The sequence below is a fragment of the Aedes aegypti genome, chromosome 3, assembly GCF_002204515.2.
Source record: "Aedes aegypti strain LVP_AGWG chromosome 3, AaegL5.0 Primary Assembly, whole genome shotgun sequence".
Classification (NCBI taxonomy): domain Eukaryota; kingdom Metazoa; phylum Arthropoda; class Insecta; order Diptera; family Culicidae; genus Aedes; species Aedes aegypti.
In genome coordinates, this window is record NC_035109.1 from 121,740,374 (window position 1) to 121,760,795 (window position 20,422).

A 20,422-nucleotide genomic window follows, 5' to 3' on the forward strand; every position below is an offset into this window, starting at 1 on the left:
GATGATGCCACGGTGGGTTTGATGGGAAACTTTCGCATAAAAATTCATTGAAATATTTCAGAACCACCGCAGGGTAGTCGTTACTGTGGGACAAAATGTTGGTCAAAATTCAAGATATCACTGAGTTAAAATCGCTATAAGATTCTTCTGAAAATTCTTCAAAGATTTTTTTTTCGGGAGTTCCTTCAATGAAAATCTAACCAAGTCACTATCAAATATCTGGAAAATGCGGTGTCAATTTCTTCCGAAATTGCTACTGCATTAGAAAGATCCAGGTGAGTGCTGCATGATTGAGTAAATGTTTATAGACCGCAGAAAAATATAAATTTTATATCATAAATCAAGCGAACAGCATCAGCTATTTCACCAATTAGTGTATTTCAGTTGAAAATTTAATCCAACAATGGTTCAGCCGGAGAATTTAAGATTTAGGCTGTAAATTGAGTGGGGCAAAAATATATGGTAAAAAACCACAGACATAACAATCGGATTTATTTCGGCAAAGTAACGCTCAATTCTAATTTTGTTAGTGTGCCACATGCTCACTCGTAGCGCTTTCCCTAAAAATAGATTTTAAACTTTTATCAACAATAATATTATGTCACGTCCAACGTCCAACCATGGATTGAGTCATTCCATGTAGCGGAGGTCAAACGAGCGAATCCTAACTGTAATCATACAAAAAGCTTGACAAAAGTCGGAATTCAGCGTGACATAATTTGTGCACTATTCCATTCCATAAAAGTTGTATGAGAACCAATCTTCTACGAATTATGTTATTTTTTTTTGTTGGAGAAATCACCAAAAAATTTCGTTGGGAAGCTGAGAAACAGTAGTTTTTTTAATATCTAGCTTTTTGAGAGCGCTAATAGCTAATACCGAGTTGTGGGACGTAGAGTCGGAACCTCTACGGGAAGGAGCATTACTCGTTCAACAGAACGATGCACCGGCCCACACGACGAATATAGTCCAATCGTGGTGACGAGTGAAATTGACTGTTTTTCTCGATAAAAATTTGTGGCCTCCCAGCTCCCCGCACCTTAACTTTTATTTATGGTCGAACATGCTGGTCATGCAGAGCATCTAGTGAGCACCAATTTAAGAAGCTCAAGTCCAAGATCTGGGACGAGTTGTCGATGGACCAGATGCGTGCCACGTGCGATTCTTTTGAGAAACGCCTCAAGCTCGTAATAAAGCAAAGGGAGGGGGTATGCTCCCAGCTAATATGCCAAAGGTTCTCAATAAACATTGCTTCAATAGAAATTGATTTAGAAAAAATATATATTGTGTTTTTTTTAAGTGTATTCGAACTTATGCATATTTCTCTAAGAACCACAACAATGGGCCAAACTACCCATGACAGACATATTTAAAAATCATTTAAATGTTAAAAAAAAAATATATGACACACTTTTTTACTTACTTTACACTTACTTACGTTGCTTTTGATTCATTTCAAATCAATTTCAAAGTCGTTAAGTTAACTATATCTCATCCATAAACATTCGATTTTGGACATTTTGTTTAATATTTTGCTTTGAGTTGTATTGTGCAGATATCGACTAATTCTTCGAATCGCTTTGGATAATTTGAATTCAACTTGAATCTTTGACACCTTTGATTATTAGGGGGAGAGGGGGTTCAGCAAAACGTGATGCTCCATACATTTATTTTTAGAGCAAAGAGGAATCGAAGCTGTGGTATCCTGATGAGATGACTTCTAACAGATAAGCGTGCATCTTGATATTTAGGTTGATATTCAAGCATGTCACATAGTTTATATTTAGAGTGTTATTGTTTGGATCTGAATGTGAAGAGACAATCAATGAACGAAGAATTAGAAGAGTCGCAAGAAGTGTAGTGTACGGATGTGAACAATTAGCTTCCGGAAGTTAATAAGAAATTCAGTCTCGGCCTGACCGGCCACTATACAAAGTGGAGAGTATCACAGTGGCGACGAGGATGGGATATCTCAAACAGTTACCGAAATGGTTTGTTAAAACAAAAGCGGTGGTAAGTGGATGTTTTGTTTTCATTAATGCTGCAACAATGAATTCAGACAAAATGTTGGAGGAATATGAATGGGATTGAGGGGATTGAGGGTAACTGATGCAAAAAAAAACTGCTCCCGGAGAGCGATTTAACAAAATTTGGTCCCGGAGACCGTAAAACAAATGAAATGGCTGGTGCAGAAGGCACAGCAGTGCTCTCGGAGAGCGATTAAAAAAGGTGGTCCCGGAGACCGTAGTCTATTAAATAGACAGGTGCAGATGGCACAGTGATGCTCCCGGAGAGCGATCAAACACATGCTGGTCCCTGAGACCGTTAATAATCGAAGCGACTGATGCAATGCACTACGCTGCTCCTGGAGAGCGTACAAAACTAAAAGTACTAGTTCAAAAGCAGATTAGAATCTGTTCGAATTTATGAAACAAAATGGTATTGAGGGACTGAAACTGCGTGACTCGGAAAGTTAAACTTCCAATGCACAGTGAACCAAAAGTTTGATATTATGGTATAAATGAACCAGAGATATGAGAAGGCTGTTGGATGGTGCCTAGGAGGATGTCAAAATTAAACTAGGTTTCTTCTTAGCCATGAGGGCAGGTGTCAGATTGCCTTGCAAACCTAGAGCTGACTAATTGATTGCTGAACCGTTTTCGTGATTTAAGGAAAGAGCAAATGTATTTGCCAAAATGAACATTGTGAAATGGCAATGAGAAGAAACGAGCAAATTAAAAAACTGTGAAAATGAAAAAAGGAAAAAGGCTGACAGGAGCGTGTTGAACGTTGAATAAGTAAATCTACAATATGAAAGCTAAAATACTATCGATAATTTATAAAAGCGGTGTTTACGGTGTTTTACGGCTTAAAAGGCAATGGATCAGGTAGCTTGTTAATTTTAAAGCAAGCTATAATACTTCTTCTGAATAATAAAAGATAAAGAATAAAATAATGCATAACGATTGGAACTTGCTTAATGTGCCTGTAACGTGCTGGGTGTGCCAGTGAACAGAACGACAGGAATTGGTTATAAACTTAACGTATTTGGTTTTCGGAAGAAGTGGTTCTATAAATTTGGTCGTAGTGGTTTCTGCTTCGAGTGCTGTATACGTATACGCGCATTTCACCAATATCCATTCAAAGTTATTGATTGCAAAATAATAATATTTTATATCAGGATATAAATATATTATTTTTTATCAGGAATTTACGCAAGTGTTCATGACACTATATTGGCGGAAAAGTTTTAAGGATATACAGTGATGTTTGCGTGTCAGAAATTTGGACTAAAGATGTTGTGCATAACTAAGCATGAAAAAAGTAAAACGTTAGGAACTGGAGAACTTAAAGTGAAGTAGATAGTGTAAATAATTCATCTTTAATTGAAATTGAAAGAGAAGGAAGTTTCTATTTGGATACCATAGGAGAATTAAACTACTTTAAAAGTATAATAAATTATGTAGTTTTGCAAGTACTTTTCCAAAAAATAAAAAACAAAGTTTTGATGAGCTGAAATGGCCCGAAAGATAATGAAAGCGATTTTTCCAAGCAAATATCGGATACGGAATATTACGAGCTTGGCCTATAAGAGGGCCCAAAGTGCCATGAATACAAACACAAGATCTATTTTACCACAGGTCAGTTTCCTCATAATGTTTTGTTCGACATCATTTGAGCTACCAGTCAACGTCCAGTCAAACCAAAGAAGTGCATATTTATCAGAAAATTCTGTTTATTTTTACTTTCTCACAGCAAACAGAAGAAATGTTGTGACAGGTTTCACAGCAAACAAAGGAAATTTTGTCATTATTGCTCTACTACATAAGCAATTGGTCTATAAGAGCCTGCTCACCGAGTTTGAAATATAGAAAAAGGTAAACGAAGACCTGTTATTGCGCGTAAATCCCAAAGTTTAATTCCTATCTTTTTGATTCTGCGCCAAGACACGGCAACAAGGAAAATATTACGGCAGTAACAGGGGTGGTTGGTATTCCTCATATTTTGACGTGCTACAAAGTGGAGAGCACAGACAAAACAAGACGTAACACTTAGAACAAATCTCGATCAAAATCATAGTCACGAGGACTTGTACGCCCAATGCTAAAATCGGTGCGTTTGGCCGACAGGCCAACAGATGGCGGTAGTGTGTAAACGTCAAAACACGAACAAAAACGATGCGAGCGCTGCGGGTGGCGGATTGGCCACCTACCATATTTTTGAATCGACCGTTAAAAAGGTGGTCGATGGACAATGATGAGAGTGTGACGTCTGTTTGTCTGTGTGGAGAGTATCACAGAAGCCAAACCTCAAATTTTCAAGAGCACAAATTTGGAGAACCATACAACAGGTCAAGCTGAAAACTTGATCGATTGGTCACCAGCTGATGGTGACCTATTGATCAAATTTTCGGCCTGTAATTCTATATAGTTCTTCAGATTTATACCTTGGAAATTTGGGATTTGGCTTCGATTCATCTTTACATTAAATTATTTATAGAAAGTGTGACATTGGTAATTATAAACACTCCGTGCAAGAAGATATGTTTTTTAAAGAATATTTTAACAGTCAAACATCATCATTCTGGAATGATGAAATTTAAAAGAGCCTTTCGGGGCAGTGTCGGATTCACAAGTTCTCACTCTCGACATCTGCTAACAACAAATTTCTTAACGCTTCTTTGGATAGAGCTTATCAGGCTCCAGAAAAATACATAAGCAACCAAATCATGAAATATTCCAAACATTTCATACTCAATGTTGATTTACAAAATTCTAATTATCGACATTCGACAACAACTGATTTCGAAATGCTTTCTTTGGATGGAGCTTATCAGGCTCCAGAAATGTTTTCAAGCAACGAACTCAAAAATATTCCTAACACTTTTTACGCAATATGGATCTACAAGTTCTCACTCTCGACATCAGAAGACAACTAATTTCGCAACGCTTCTTTTGATGAAGCTTATCAGGCTCCAGAAATATGCTTCAGCAACTTAATAATGATATATTCCTTCTTACTCAATTGACAAAATTCTAATTCTTGACATCTGACAACAGCTAAATTCGAAATGCTTTGTTTGGATGGAGCTTATTAGGCTCCAGAAATATCCTAAGGCAACGAAATCAAAAATATTCCAAACACTTCTTACTCAATATGGATCTACAAGTTCTCACTCTCAACATCTGATCTGACAACAGCTGATTTCGAAATACTTTCTTTGGATGGAGCTTATCAGGCACCAGAAATGTTTTCAAGCAAATCAAAAATATTCCCAACACTTCTTACGCAATATGGATGTACAAGTTCTCACTCTCGACATCTGAGAACAACTAATTTCGCAACGCTTCTTTTGATGGAGCTTATCAGGCTCCAGAAGTATCCTTCAGCAACTTAATAATGAAATATTCCTTCTTACTCAATTTACAAAATTCTGATTCTCGACATCTGACAACAGCTAATTTTGAAATGCTTTCTTTGGATGGAGCTTATCAGGCTCCAGAAATGTCCTCAACCAACGACATCAAAAAATATTCCTAACACTTCTTACTCAATATACTCAATTCTCACTCTCGACATCTGACAACAACTGATTTCGAAACACTTCTTTGCATGAAGATTATCAGGCTCCAGAAATTCAAAAGTTGTTATTAGTTAACATTATTTCCACCATGCGGATTTACAAGTTCTCAAAACAGCTGATTTCGAAATGCTACCTTGACTGGACCTTATCAAGCTCTTGAAATGTCCTCAAACAACAAAATCAGGAAATATTCCAAACTATATACAAAGTGGAGAGTATCACAGAAGCCAAACCTCAAATTTTCAAGAGCACAAATTTGGAGAACCATACAACAGGTCAAGCTGAAAACTTGATCGATTGGTCACCAGCTGATGGTGACCTATTGATCAAATTTTCGGCCTGTAATTCTATATAGTTCTTCAGATTTATACCTTGGAAATTTGGGATTTGGCTTCGATTCATCTTTACATTAAATTATTTATAGAAAGTGTGACATTGGTAACTATAAACACTCCGTGCAAGAAGATATGTTTTTTTAAAGAATATTTTTAACAGTCAAACATCATCATTCTGGAATGATGAAATTTTAAAAGAGCCTTTCGGGGCAGTGTCGGATTCACAAGTTCTCACTCTCGACATCTGCTAACAACAAATTTCTTAACGCTTCTTTGGATAGAAGCTTATCAGGCTCCAGAAAAATACATAAGCAACCAAATCATGAAATATTCCAAACATTTCATACTCAATGTTGATTTACAAAATCTAATTATCGACATTCGACAACAACTGATTTCGAAATGCTTCTTTGGATGGAGCTTATCAGGCTCCAGAAATTTTTTCAAGCAACGAACTCAAAAATATTCCTAACACTTTTTACGCAATATGGATCTACAAGTTCTCACTCTCGACATCAGAAGACAACTAATTTCGCAACGCTTCTTTTGATGAGCTTATCAGGCTCCAGAAATATGCTTCAGCAACTTAATAATGATATATTCCTTCTTACTCAATTGACAAAATTCTAATTCTTGACATCTGACAACAGCTAAATTCGAAATTGCTTTGTTTGGATGGAGCTTATTAGGCTCCAGAAATATCCTAAGGCAACGAAATCAAAAATATTCCAAACACTTCTTACTCAATATGGATCTACAAGTTCTCACTCTCAACATCTGATCTGACAACAGCTGATTTCGAAATACTTTCTTTTGGATGGAGCTTATCAGGCACCAGAAATGTTTTCAAGCAACGAAATCAAAAATATTCCCAACACTTCTTACGCAATATGGATGTACAAGTTCTCACTCTCGACATCTGAGAACAACTAATTTCGCAACGCTTCTTTTGATGGAGCTTATCAGGCTCCAGAAGTATCCTTCAGCAACTTAATAATGAAATATTCCTTTCTTACTCAATTTACAAAATTCTGATTCTCGACATCTGACAACAGCTAATTTTGAAATGCTTTCTTTGGATGGAGCTATCAGGCTCCAGAAATGTCCTCAACCAACGACATCAAAAAATATTCCTAACACTTCTTACTCAATATACTCAATTCTCACTCTCGACATCTGACAACAACTGATTTTCGAAACACTTCTTTGCATGAAGATTATCAGGCTCCAGAAATTCAAAAGTTGTTATTAGTTAACATTATTTCCACCATGCGGATTTACAAGTTCTCAAAACAGCTGATTTCGAAATGCTACCTTGGCTGGACCTTATCAAGCTCTTGAAATGTCCTCAAACAACAAAATCAGGAAATATTCCAAACTATATACAAAGTGGAGAGTATCACAGAAGCCAAACCTCAAATTTTCAAGAGCACAAATTTGGAGAACCATACAACAGGTCAAGCTGAAAACTTGATCGATTGGTCACCAGCTGATGGTGACCTATTGATCAAATTTTCGGCCTGTAATTCTATATAGTTCTTCAGATTTATACCTTGGAAATTTGGGATTTGGCTTCGATTCATCTTTACATTAAATTATTTATAGAAAGTGTGACATTGGTAATTATAAACACTCCGTGCAAGAAGATATGTTTTTTAAAGAATATTTTAACAGTCAAACATCATCATTCTGGAATGATGAAATTTAAAAGAGCCTTTCGGGGCAGTGTCGGATTCACAAGTTCTCACTCTCGACATCTGCTAACAACAATTTCTTAACGCTTCTTTGGATAGAGCTTATCAGGCTCCAGAAAAATACATAAGCAACCAAATCATGAAATATTCCAAACATTTCATACTCAATGTTGATTTACAAAATTCTAACTATCGACATTCGACAACAACTGATTTCGAAATGCTTTCTTTGGATGGAGCTTATCAGGCTCCAGAAATGTTTTCAAGCAACGAACTCAAAAATATTCCTAACACTTTTTACGCAATATGGATCTACAAGTTCTCACTCTCGACATCAGACGACAACTAATTTCGCAACGCTTCTTTTGATGAAGCTTATCAGGCTCCAGAAATATGCTTCAGCAACTTAATAATGATATATTCCTTCTTACTCAATTGACAAAATTCTAATTCTTGACATCTGACAACAGCTAAATTCGAAATGCTTTGTTTGGATGGAGCTTATTAGGCTCCAGAAATATCCTAAGGCAACGAAATCAAAAATATTCCAAACACTTCTTACTCAATATGGATCTACAAGTTCTCACTCTCAACATCTGATCTGACAACAGCTGATTTCGAAATACTTTCTTTGGATGGAGCTTATCAGGCACCAGAAATGTTTTCAAGCAACGAAATCAAAAATATTCCCAACACTTCTTACGCAATATGGATGTACAAGTTTCTCACTCTCGACATCTGAGAACAACTAATTTCGCAACGCTTCTTTTGATGGAGCTTATCAGGCTCCAGAAGTATCCTTCAGCAACTTAATAATGAAATATTCCTTCTTACTCAATTTACAAAATTCTGATTCTCGACATCTGACAACAGCTAATTTTGAAATGCTTTCTTTGGATGGAGCTTATCAGGCTCCAGAAATGTCCTCAACCAACGACATCAAAAAATATTCCTAACACTTCTTACTCAATATACTCAATTCTCACTCTCGACATCTGACAACAACTGATTTCGAAACACTTCTTTGCATGAAGATTATCAGGCTCCAGAAATTCAAAAGTTGTTATTAGTTAACATTACTTCCACCATGCGGATTTACAAGTTCTCAAAACAGCTGATTTCGAAATGCTACCTTGACTGGACCTTATCAAGCTCTTGAAATGTCCTCAAACAACAAAATCAGGAAATATTCCAAACTCTTTTCACACAGCGTGGATTTACAAGTTCAAACTCTCGACATCTGACAATAACTGATTTCTAAATGCTTTCTTTGGATGAAGCTCCAGAATTGCCCTCAAGCAACGCAATTAGAAATATCCCAAACACTATTTTTACCATGCAAATGTACAATTGCATTGAGCTTTCCAAGCTCCAGAATGTCCTCAAGCAAAAAAATCTAAAAATATGTCAAACCCTTTTTTTTTCTCAATTCCACTTCATGTTATTTATTTTTTTCCAGATTATCCCTTTTTTATAAATATTATTAAACTCATTATTCCTACACTGAAAATGGCTATTCTTGACATCCACCCACCCCTTCTCGCTTTTTGTAAGAATGTTTTATAAATTTTGTATGAACGTCATGTGGACACCCACCCACCCCTTTCAGCGTTATGAAATTTGTAAATGGGCTCTTGGACTATATCGCAGAAAAAAATCTTAATCAGAAACTTAATTTGAAAATTGTTGATTATCTACGAACTTCTCAAATTGATGAAGTGTAATACTTTCAGAAAATTACGGTTGTTTCCAGATTTTTTTCAAATATTTATGGAAATATTTGGAATTTTCGTAAAATGGAAATATTTGCAATCACGCAAAAAAAAAAACCCAAATAACAAAACGAAATAAAAAGTATTTCTCAAATTCCTTGCATTACTTTTCTGAGATCAAAAGTCACAAAACATTTTCCTTATTTCCTATTGAAATTATAAGCAATAATGTATGTTTTGATAAAATAATGGAATTTATATTATTTTTTCTTCAATTAATTTATTAAAGTTTTTTTTTCCGCGGGCCGCATTTTTGGGCTTTGAGGGCCACATGCGACTAGCAGGCCACAGGATGAGCATCACGCACCACTGTTCTGATTTATAATCATACTTTGTGCTGAAAATTGATTCGTAACTGTGGGATGACTGTACCTTAAATGTATCTGCAATAATTACGATAGGTATACTTCTCTCAACTATATGGTTCATTCAAAATCGAGATAAGGAGATTTAACTGAAATAGAACAACATTCTATTCTTTGGTATAAATCATTCGCCTGAAATGAATACCTAGTGTAGAATAAAGTTAAAGTAATGCATCAGACGAATAATTTGAATCCTTCTTATGAACCTAGTTAAGAAGCCCAACTGCAAATAAAGCGACCGGTTGGGACAGTTTGAATCGGGATAGCAAATACTCGTTAATGTGTATTACAAACCCAGTCGTCTTGTGCATGTTAAGTAGGTATTTGCATACTTATTAGCATTCGAAGAACTGCAAGGGCGATTGTCAGAGCAAATAGTAAGCCAACTTGTTAAGACATTACCAGGGATAGAGAATAATGTACACCGTTACTAATTTTCTTACTATTATGCTTTATTACATTATTTAACGCTCAAAATACATTAGAGTACTCACTCATAAGTCGTTTCTCTCGAAATAATTCGTAGACCAGTTTAAAAGAACTAAGACAATCACCTCTCACTCGAATGGGACAACTCAAATGGCAATAAGAGAACACAAAATACTACCGCTTATAAAAACGCATATCCTCGTACTACTTCGAGCCGACGTGCAGCTTGATCCAGGGATGGTTGGCCACCTGTTCCAGTGGTATGCGCTGCTCCGGTTGTCTCACCAGCAGCCGCGAAATCAGATGAGCTGCTGGCCGGGACATTTCCGGAGGAATCACGTAGCGTACCTTCATAATCTTATTGTAGGTTTCATCATAGCTGGTAGCGTGGAAAGGTGCTCGCCCCACCAGCAGCTCGTACGCTAGCACTCCCAAACTCCAGAGATCGACATTTTTCGTGTGGGGATGCCCCTGGACCATTTCCGGTGAAAGGTAGTCCAACGTTCCGCAAAGTGTGGTCCGAGTAGAGGTAGGCTCGTGAACAGACCATCCAAAGTCCGCGATTTTCAGCTCTCCTCCGTGGCCCAACAGGAGGTTCTCCGGCTTGATGTCCCTGTGGATGACGTTCCGCTCGTGGAGATAGATCAAAGCCGACACCAGCATATTGACGTAGACTGCACACTGTTCTTCCGGGAATTTGTTCCCTGGCTGCGTTTGCAGCTTGCTGAACAGTGTTCCACCGGGTGCGTATTCCAGAATTAGATAGATTCTAGTTTCATCGTGGAAATAGCCGTACATCCGGAGGATGTTCGGGTGTCTCAGATGGGATTGGATCTCAATTTCACGGCGTACCTGGAAATAGAGATATTTTAGTTGAATGAATTTTAACTATACTGCAAAGTGTTTTTAAAATTTGAACTTCAGAGACTATATGCTTGAATTTTTCTAAAAATCCAGGCAAATGTTTCTCTATAGTATTTTTTTGTAATTACGACAAGTATTGATGTTTTTTCATATTGTTAGTTTGATTGAGGCTCTACCAAAGTATTATTTGAAGAAATCCCTGGAAAATGCGAAAGGTATTTCTAAAAGGATTTGGCTATCTATGTTTCAAAATCCATTGAGATTTAAAAATAGCACATAAATTGTTTGGAGTATGTGTGAAATGTTGAAATTCCTCAAACATTATCTTAGCTAAGAATCCATAATACAATTCATGAAAAAATTCTGGTACAATCCATTGAGGAATTCTTGGGCAGTGCCAAAAAAATCCTGGAAGGACTTTGAAACAATTTCTGAAACGAACCGTAAACGAATTTATGAAGAAATCCATATGAAAATGTCTTGAAGATTAACCGGAAAAAAGCGGCTTAGGATAAATCCCTTAACATATTCTTTTAAAAACTCTGGAATGAATCTTTGCGGATTTTTTTTTTTTTTGCGTAGAGCACCTGTCGAAACTTCGGAAGATCTGCTAGAATAACTACCGGTGAAATCGGTTAGAGATTTGGTGGAAAATTGTCAGAATGTGGAAATTACTTTAAGTAGTTACAAGGCTGGTAGCGGTCAGACAGCAAAATAATAGTGACTTTAGTGACCAAAACGATCAAAATAAGGGTTCATTCACATATTTCATAACGCTGAAAATAACTATTTTCGATACCCACCCACCCCCTCGTAACGCTTTTTGTATGAAAGTTATACACATTTTGTATGAGCCGTAACACCAGCAGGACACCCAGCACCCCCTTCAGCGTTAGGAAATTTGTGAATAAGCCCTAAAGACCAGAAAATGTGCTACAAATGGCTTTAAAATTACAGGTATTGGTCATAATATGACGAGAAATGACAGACTGAGACCACTCGAGGAGCCCTTCGTCGGCGAATACCAAGCTGGTTTTCGTGAGGCCCGTTCGACAACGGACCAGATGTTTAGCTTGCGAATGATCCTAGACAAATTCCGGGAGTATAACTTGCAGACTCACCATCTGTTTATTTCAAGGCGGCGTACGACTCAGTGAAAAGAAATGAGCTGTGGCAGATAATGTCGGAACATGGTTTTCCGGCGAAACTAATTAGGCTGATACGTGCTATGCTGGATGGTTCGAAATCAAGTGTACGGATCGCAGACGAGGTGTCAACCTCGTTCGTGACGTTAGACGGACTGAAGCAGGGAGACGCACTTTCGAATTTACTGTTCAACGTTGCACTCGACGGTGCTATTAAGAGATCTGGCGTGCAGAGAAATGGCACTATTATCACAAGGTCGCACATGCTCCTTGGCTTTGCGGACGACCCGAGCAAAGTCCAACATCAAAATGAAAGCAAGTTGAAAACATATATTGTTTTCAGCATCAAGTTGATATCATAATTCGATATCAATTTATCAATGAAATATTCGATATCATATTATGTTTTCGTTTTGCTATCATTTTAAATTTTTGTTTATATTTTTTTTATTTAATTATAAATTTATTCGTGCTACATGTTTAAATACTATGAGAATATAAAAATAAAGCATTTATCTAGTCGCAGCCACATTTTAATATCAATCAAAAATATGTATATCTTAATGAGTTCTCAATTTGCTCTCAATGATAGCAGAAACTGTTTTCAATTTGCTTTCACTGACAGCAAAAAGAGTTTTCAATTTGATATCAACGGAACATTTTTCTGCTCTCAGTTTTGATATTTTAACCGTTAAAACGACCAAAATGACAACAAACTGAGTTATCAAAATCCACGACATCACAACATCAAAATTAGTTTTCAATATGATCTCAAGCTTTGCTCGGGGATATAGACCTAATTAGAATCGATCGCAGGTCAGTGGAAGAGGCCTTCGTGCCTCTGAAAAGGGAGACAGCGAGGATAGGGCTGACCATTAATTCTACCAAAACGAAGTACATGGTTGCAGGTAGAGATAGAGTCAGGCATGGTGGTGTAGGTCCTGAGGTAGTGTTTGATGGGGATGTGTTTGAAGTTGTTGAAGAATTTGTTTACCTTGGAACACTTGTGACATGTGACAACGACGTTTCCCGCGAAGTGAAAAGGCGTGTTGCGGCTGCGAATAGGGCCTTTTACGGACTACGTAACCAGCTTAGGTCCCGCAGCTTGCAAACGGAAACGAAATCCGCCCTGTATAAAACATTGATTCTTCCGGTGGCTCTCTACGGGCACGAAGCATGGACGTTGAAAGAGTCAGACCGGAAAGCTCTCAGTGTTTTCGAGCGTAAAGTGCTGCGGACAATACTCGGTGGGAAACTAGAAAATGGTGTGTGGCGCAGACGCATGAATCACGAGTTGTATCAAGTGTACAAAGATGCGAATATTATCAAGCGTGTAAAATGCGGCAGACTTCAGTGGGCTGGTCACTTAGTGCGAATGTCGGAAGAAAGAATTGCGAAAATAATATTCAGCAGAGAACCAGGTAGAGGTCGGCGGCTTCGTGGAGGACCACGAATACGCTGGGTGTACGCAGTGGAAGAGGACCTGGCGACCCTAAACGTTCGGGGCAACTGGAGAAGTTTCGCCCAAGACCGACGAAGATGGAGTTCTACAATACGCCCGGCAATGGCGTGACGCTACGCTGTAGCCATCAAGGTAAGGTAAGGTATGACGAGAAATGAAAGCACGTTCTATGTGTATATTTACCAATCTACATATTGATTGAATTTAAAATGTAGAGAACTGTATAGTTATCTGTTTGGGATAAGACTTGATTGTCTTAAATGGTCGAAAAGATGACGTATTGGAGATTTATTTTCTTATTTTCTACGAGAATATTAGCTTTGTATAGATTAATGTTTTATAATTATGAATTCAGTAGGAAAAAAACTCGAGGAACTTACTGTCAAAAATACATTAAAGATTTCGAAGTCGACAAAACGAATTACTGTAAGCATTTCTTAAAAAATCTATAAAATAAATCGAGGTTTATGGTTGTCGACAACACATTGTGATGAAAGTCGTAAATGAATTTCAGAACATTCTGAAAAAAATCCTGACTGCAATCAAAATTCGAAAACAATTATAATATAGAAATGGCACAATTTCTGTAAAATTGAACCCTTTTTTTGCAAATAAATAACTTCAGAATACAATTGATTATTGACACGAATTTGAGACAAACTAGTTTTCTTTTGAACAGCAAAAAATATAATATTGAACACAATTCACGTTTTTCAGTTGCTTTTTGGGTTGAAAGTAACTAACTTTATATTCTTCCATAACATCTTCAAAATATGTGTGTAATTTTTATATGGGTAGTAAGGTACATATTGAAACATGAATGTTAAAGAATGAAATGAAAAGGTGTTGGTGCGAAAACCTACATGGGCCAGTTGTGCTCATAAACGATTAGAATCGCATATTTGTGGCTGTTATTGGTGGATTTGGCATTAAGAAATAGCCACTGATATCAGTATTGATTAATTATAATTGTCTTTTTGGACATTTTTAACATTTTTCGTTGAAATGTTTAAGAAATATTCACCAGAACTCTTCCAGAAAGTTAGTCAGGAGTTAATATCTGTGCGCCGTGTGTTGGTGCTGTCTCGCTCTCTCTCATGGACAACTTGAAAACAGGGCGCTCAGTAAAATACAAATGTTTTATAGCAAGCATAGGTTCATGGGCAATTGACTGTTTAACGATAAACTTGCGACGATCGACGCGCCACAATATATCATATAGCGGAGGTTATTAGAACTAACTTGGAGGTGATGATTTGGAGGTTATTTGGCAATTTGAAGGTTAAAATCACCTCCAAACAATTTGACGTTTGAGCGGTGCCGAATTCACGGGTTGCCATGGTCACATAAATAACATGGCACCGCTAAAACGTCAAATAATAAACTCATGCATTGATCCATTGATGTGCGGTGGTTCATTTTGTCATGTTTATGTGTCATGTGAGGCAACAGCCTACAAAGAGGGTCAGTGTGTCTCAGTCACCATCCGATACTGACGAAGGATGGATGTGTTCTTCTCCAATACATGGTCCTTTGTGCGGCGTCTTCTGGTGGCTGGACGGAGTTTTTTGTGTGGGGGGATTGGGAATCGAAACCTTAACCTTCCGCTTGCGAAGCGAAAGCGTAACCTCGAGGCTACGGGAACCCCTTAGTTTGAAAAGTTATGCGAGAATATATAGAAGATTTCCTAATTTTTGTAGGAACTCCTGGAAGAATCTAGTAGTTTCCTAAAAAACAAACCCTAGGCGAATGTCGTCAAAAACTCTGGAATAAATCAATGTGGATTTTATTAGAAAAACTTCTTTAGATCTTTGGGAGATTTCCTAAAATTACAAATTCAGAAATCGGTGACAGAGTTAGTGACAAATTCTTTAGCGGGAATCTTGGGATAGTCCCCGGCAGTAATTTCTGTGGAAGTTACTTGAAGTAGTAGCATTGGAGTGCTCTACGATTTCCTTGACCAATTTCTAAATGAATTCCTCTAAGCATCCTTGAGGAATTTATGTGCAAATTCCTGGAATAATTGGCAGAGGAATTTTTGTTTAATTAACCTTAAATTAACCCTAAAAGAGTCCTAAAAAGTATTCCAGTAGAAATTTCTGAAGTAAACAAATGTAAAAAAAAATACTGAAGATTTTCCTCGAGAAATTGGAGAAGAAATGTTTGAAGCACTTGTGGACTAGACTGATCTACAGAGATTTCTACTAAGATGTCCTTAGTGATTCCTCCAGTGATTCTTCGAGATACATATTAATCAATGAAGACTTCAAAGCTATTTTCCAGGCAATATTTGCAAAAACCGCTTGGATGAAACGCTGGAGAAGTAGGAAAAAAGAGAAAGTTATCGATGAATTGATCAATGGTCAGACAGACCTGACTACATGATTTCTTGGCGTTCTAAAGATACGTTGAAAACTATCTATTCTGTTTTATTCTATGTAGATATGAGCTAGATAATACTCTATGCAGATTAAACTAGATAATACAGATGTATTATCAAATAGTTCCATTATTACTGCGAACAATGTAAATATTTTGATATTTCGAATGCATGGGGCACCTTTTTCTGGAACCATTAAAAACACTTGATCCAGTCTGTCTGAACACCTACCAATTAAAAGTCGAATTTATTGAGAAATTCTTGGAACAAGTTTTTAATGGAGTTCCTGATAATGCGTTGAAATTCTTGTAGGGTTTATTGGAAAAATCCTTAAACTAGTTTCTTTAGAAACTCTGGACTTTGTGAATTTTTTTGGAAGAATTACTTTAGGATTTTTGGAAGATCTTTTAGTACAACAACTAGAGAATTCGATTGAAGAATTAAAAGAAGAATATACAGAATATCTGGAGAAAATACCAGTCTTTGGAAAGACTTGGGGAAAAAGCTATAACTGGAGTGCTCAAGGGCTTCCTGGAGCGAATTCAGGATAAATCGTTCTAAAAATTTCTCGGAGAATTGGTACAGGAATCTCTAGAAGAATTCTTGTAAGGATCTTTGTAGCAGGGCTGGTATCGGCTTAAAATAGGAACTTTGAGAGCCCTTATGTTAGAAAAAAGATACCAAAAAGATACTTTACAGGAGCCAAGAAAGGAAATACAATACAAACAGGAATAAGTAAATTAAAGTGTATATAAGAATTTTTAGGAAAATCTGGCCGGTCATTGTTCGGAAATCATAAGTGTTATTGCTCGTATTATGTTATGCATTTTTTCAAGATGTTTTCAAGGAATTTCATCAGCAACTAATTCAGTAAAATAAATCCTATAGTAATCTTTGAGATGAATCTTCTGTAAATATTCTTGATGCATTTTTGCGAAGAGTTTTGAGAATGGGGAAAATCTTGAGGGTTTTTCAAGATGAATTGCTAAGAAAATGTTTAAAGGAAATAATCAACAGAATTTCAGGAAAACACATTTGCAGAACTTCCTAAATACATTCCTTGAAAACATTGATCAGAATCCCTGAAGAAGCTTATATAGAATGGTCGAAAAAAAAATGCTGTAGTATTCGTTCGGTTAACACAATCAAGTTTGAAGAATCCATGGAGATTACTTGAAAATTCCTTGAGAATTGTTTGAAAAAACTGCTGAAGTAATGTGTTAATGAAATGTTGAAGAAAGTTCCTAGGTAATTTTTTGGATGAATCTAATGTTTAACTCATTGAGGAATTCCTGAAAGACTTCCAAATAAATTCCTTAGAATATATTGTATATTATAATCCCTGGAACAATTTTAAAACAATTCCTGAAATAAATTGTAGAGGAATTCACGACTTAATGTAAAATATCAGCGTAGGAAGTTGAAAAAAAAAACTGTTTTTAAATCTGCTAGAAGGTAAAAAACATCTCTGAAGGAAATCCTGGAATAGCATTTTGAAACATTTTCAGGGATCCTCCTGAAATTCATAGTTAGGTATGTAAAATTAAAACTTACTTCAACGAGAGGTAAATTGTAAAACTTGGTTAGAAAAGATACTTTAGAGACCTGCCATTAAAAAATAGAGACTTGCATTAAAATAGTAACCAAATCTTTACAGAAAGACCTGCTACCAGCCCTGTCAAACTCATCATTCTCACCTGATGTTCGATTCCCTGGGCGTGGACTTCCTTCTTGAACAAGACCTTCAGGGCGATAACATATTTGGTTTCCTTCTCGCGAGCCAGATAGACGTTTCCGAACTTGCCCCGACCCAACGGTCGCCCTATATCGAAGTTGCTCAGGGTCCAGCTCTTTTTCTCTTTGTTCGGTGCCCCGGTTGAGGTGGCCGATTGCTGTTGCTGCTGTCCCTGCGTTGCTGTTGAAGAACCGGTGATAGGTTTCTGCCCTTCTGATCTTGGTTTACCTGTCACTGATGGTGCAGTGGGGACTTTGAACTGTGGATCTTCCTTTGACTGTGGGACACTAATCTGCGGCTTTGTGAAGGTTTTCGGTTGTTCCTATGGTGGATTTTCAAGATTAGATTGTTTCAAATGGGCCTTTGCTATATTACCTTTTTAACGGCAGCACTTGGCGGAGGTGGTAGCTTGAACACATTTTGTGGCTTGGACTCGGATGCCGCGCCACTACCGGACGGATTTATCGGTTTCAATGACCGGGATGTAAAAGTACCGGTTGTTGTTGCACTGCCACTTGCCTGTAGTTTTCCGTTGACTGGCGGTTGCAGGAATAGTTTTCTATTTTCCTTATTTAGCTGCGACATAATTCTATTTCTAAGGCACTTTATGGAAATGATAGAAAGCAGCTCACAGTTTCACCATCAATACTGAATTGAATACTGCTTTTTCAGCCAAAAACGTCCAGACGGCCTGATTCTACCACCGCAAGAAAGTGCATGCAACGAACGTTTGTTTCTTCGGAATCTTTTTATTTTTGCGCTCCGCTGTTTTCAAAAGACGAGTTCGAAAAGAATCTGACAGCTAGCTGGTGAGTGAATTTTCGAATATGAGTTCACCGAGCAGTTAACTCACGTTTGATGTGCGAACGTACTCCAAAAAAAATGATAAAAGAATTATTTCTAGACCAATGTTTGAAAACATTCTATTAATAGATTCTATGCCGCATACTTAATCAAATCTTAAGGATGATATCAAGGGGAATGCCTCTCATCGGTTTGCATAACTACTTTTACTGATTTTAATTAGGAACTCACGTTTTTTCATCTTAATAAATCTTTTCGTGGCTTAGTTCTGGAATAGTAACGGTTATAGAAAACCTTTTCGACTTTCAGACTGTCAGATTCGCCAGGATTCCAGTACAAAAATTTCAGTCGGTTCCGGGTCATTTGGCCAAATGCCGTTTGCCGAAATTGAAAGCAATGGTGGACTATAGGTGGCATACGATTGTAATTAATTTCAAAGCTGAATTTAAAAAAACTTATTCAGCTTATTCTTAAAGAAGGATACAGCGGGGATTCGCTGGTTGGAACACGACTGCCTTCCATCTAGCGAATCCGATCCGTTAGTTGGAACGACTGAGAGCTGGTGAAAATGCTCCACACTAACGCATCTGGAGAGCAAATCGTCACGAATTTCACATATGCATACGCATTTGTGCTATAGTGGTTATCACGCCCAATGGTATGGGTGCCCTAGTGTAGAAGTAGTTGTGAACCTTAGAGGAAAACAATATGCACTCAGTCTCGAAAAACACCCAGAAACCGGGTATAAAATTTTCAAATTGGGTAATATTTCCATATGCATTTTGATGAGTCTGGAAAGCGTGTGCAAGTTTCTTTGAGGAAAACAAAAACAAACTGTGTATGACGAGCGTATGCTAGTCTACGTGTGTTCAAATGTCACTAAGCTCTATATATGGAGACTGCAATGCGACGGTACTCAGACGTTAGAAAATATTCCAACTAAAAAGCATTCGAATGTCAAACTTACTTTGTCGTCTGCCTGTGATGTCTCCATATATAGAACAAATGTATATATATATATATATGCGTGCGAATCGTGATGATTTGCTCTCCAGCTGCGTGTGTAGAGCATTTTCACCAGCTGTCAGTCGTTCCAACTAACGGGTCGGATTCGCTAGATGGCAGGCAGTCGTGTTCCAACCAGCGAATCCCCGCTTTATACGCAAGCAATGGCGTAAAGTTCAGTTCAATCTTAATCTTGGAAGAGAATGACATCTAATTAAGTTAACATTTGAGCTAAAAAATATGATTCAAGTAAGACCTTAATTCTTAAAACTTTCAAAAATAATTTTCTATTAAAAGAACAGTCTGTAATCAAAAGAAGGAAAAATCTGTTATAAACATTTTAGCAAGTGTAATGCAAATAATCGTTATACCAGTATAACTACAAAGAACTGCCAATGATTTAAAGAAGGAAAAATTCTCAAACGATATATAAGCTGAACTATTGCCAATAGGGTCTTAAAGGCCTGTCCCAATTTTAATGCCAAACGCTTAAGTTTAGGTCAAAAACACATGTTTACTTAATTTTTTAATGTTTTTCTTATGTTTGAGTTCAAAAAACATTTTTTTGGATTTTGTCACACTCCTTGGCTTAAACTCAGGCCCCTGACAACCATATATCAATACACAGTGATCTTCGTAGCCATGATGTCCTGGGCGATAAGTGAATATCGCCCACTGTCAGTTGTGACAACTGTGATATAGACCATTTCTTTGTTTAATGTTTGTTATGGTTTGTTTATAAATTTTTGATATCGTTATATCAGCCAATACAGCGTAAAAAACTGAAGCACCTTCAATATTACGGTGGCTTTGGAAGGAAAGCAAACATTTCGATGCATCCTGCGAGC

The 20,422-nt window shown here is 37.1% G+C and overlaps 1 protein-coding gene across 1 annotated transcript; it reads right to left on the reverse strand.

Moving 5' to 3' along the window:
- Positions 1-10,181: 10,181 nt before the first annotated feature.
- LOC5572557 (aurora kinase C) lies at positions 10,182-18,519 on the reverse strand. Its single transcript, XM_001654016.2, has 3 exons — positions 18,141-18,519; positions 17,728-18,087; positions 10,182-11,031 (listed from the first exon to the last, which is right to left on the reverse strand). The coding sequence occupies exons 1-3, from the start codon at positions 18,348-18,350 to the stop codon at positions 10,384-10,386; spliced, it is 1,218 nt and encodes a 405-aa protein (XP_001654066.1). The 5' UTR covers positions 18,351-18,519; the 3' UTR covers positions 10,182-10,383.
- Positions 18,520-20,422: the final 1,903 nt, after the last annotated feature.

Coding starts and splice junctions, on each gene's coding strand:
- LOC5572557 (XM_001654016.2), bottom strand. CDS start 18,350: ATGTCGCAGCTAAATAAGGAAAATAGAAAACTATTCCTGCAACCGCCA. Junction 18,088..18,140: donor CAAGTGCTGCCGTTAAAAAG/GTAATATAGCAA, acceptor AATCCACCATAG/GAACAACCGAAAACCTTCAC. Junction 11,032..17,727: donor CCCAGGGAATCGAACATCAG/GTGAGAATGATG, acceptor CTCTATTTCCAG/GTACGCCGTGAAATTGAGAT.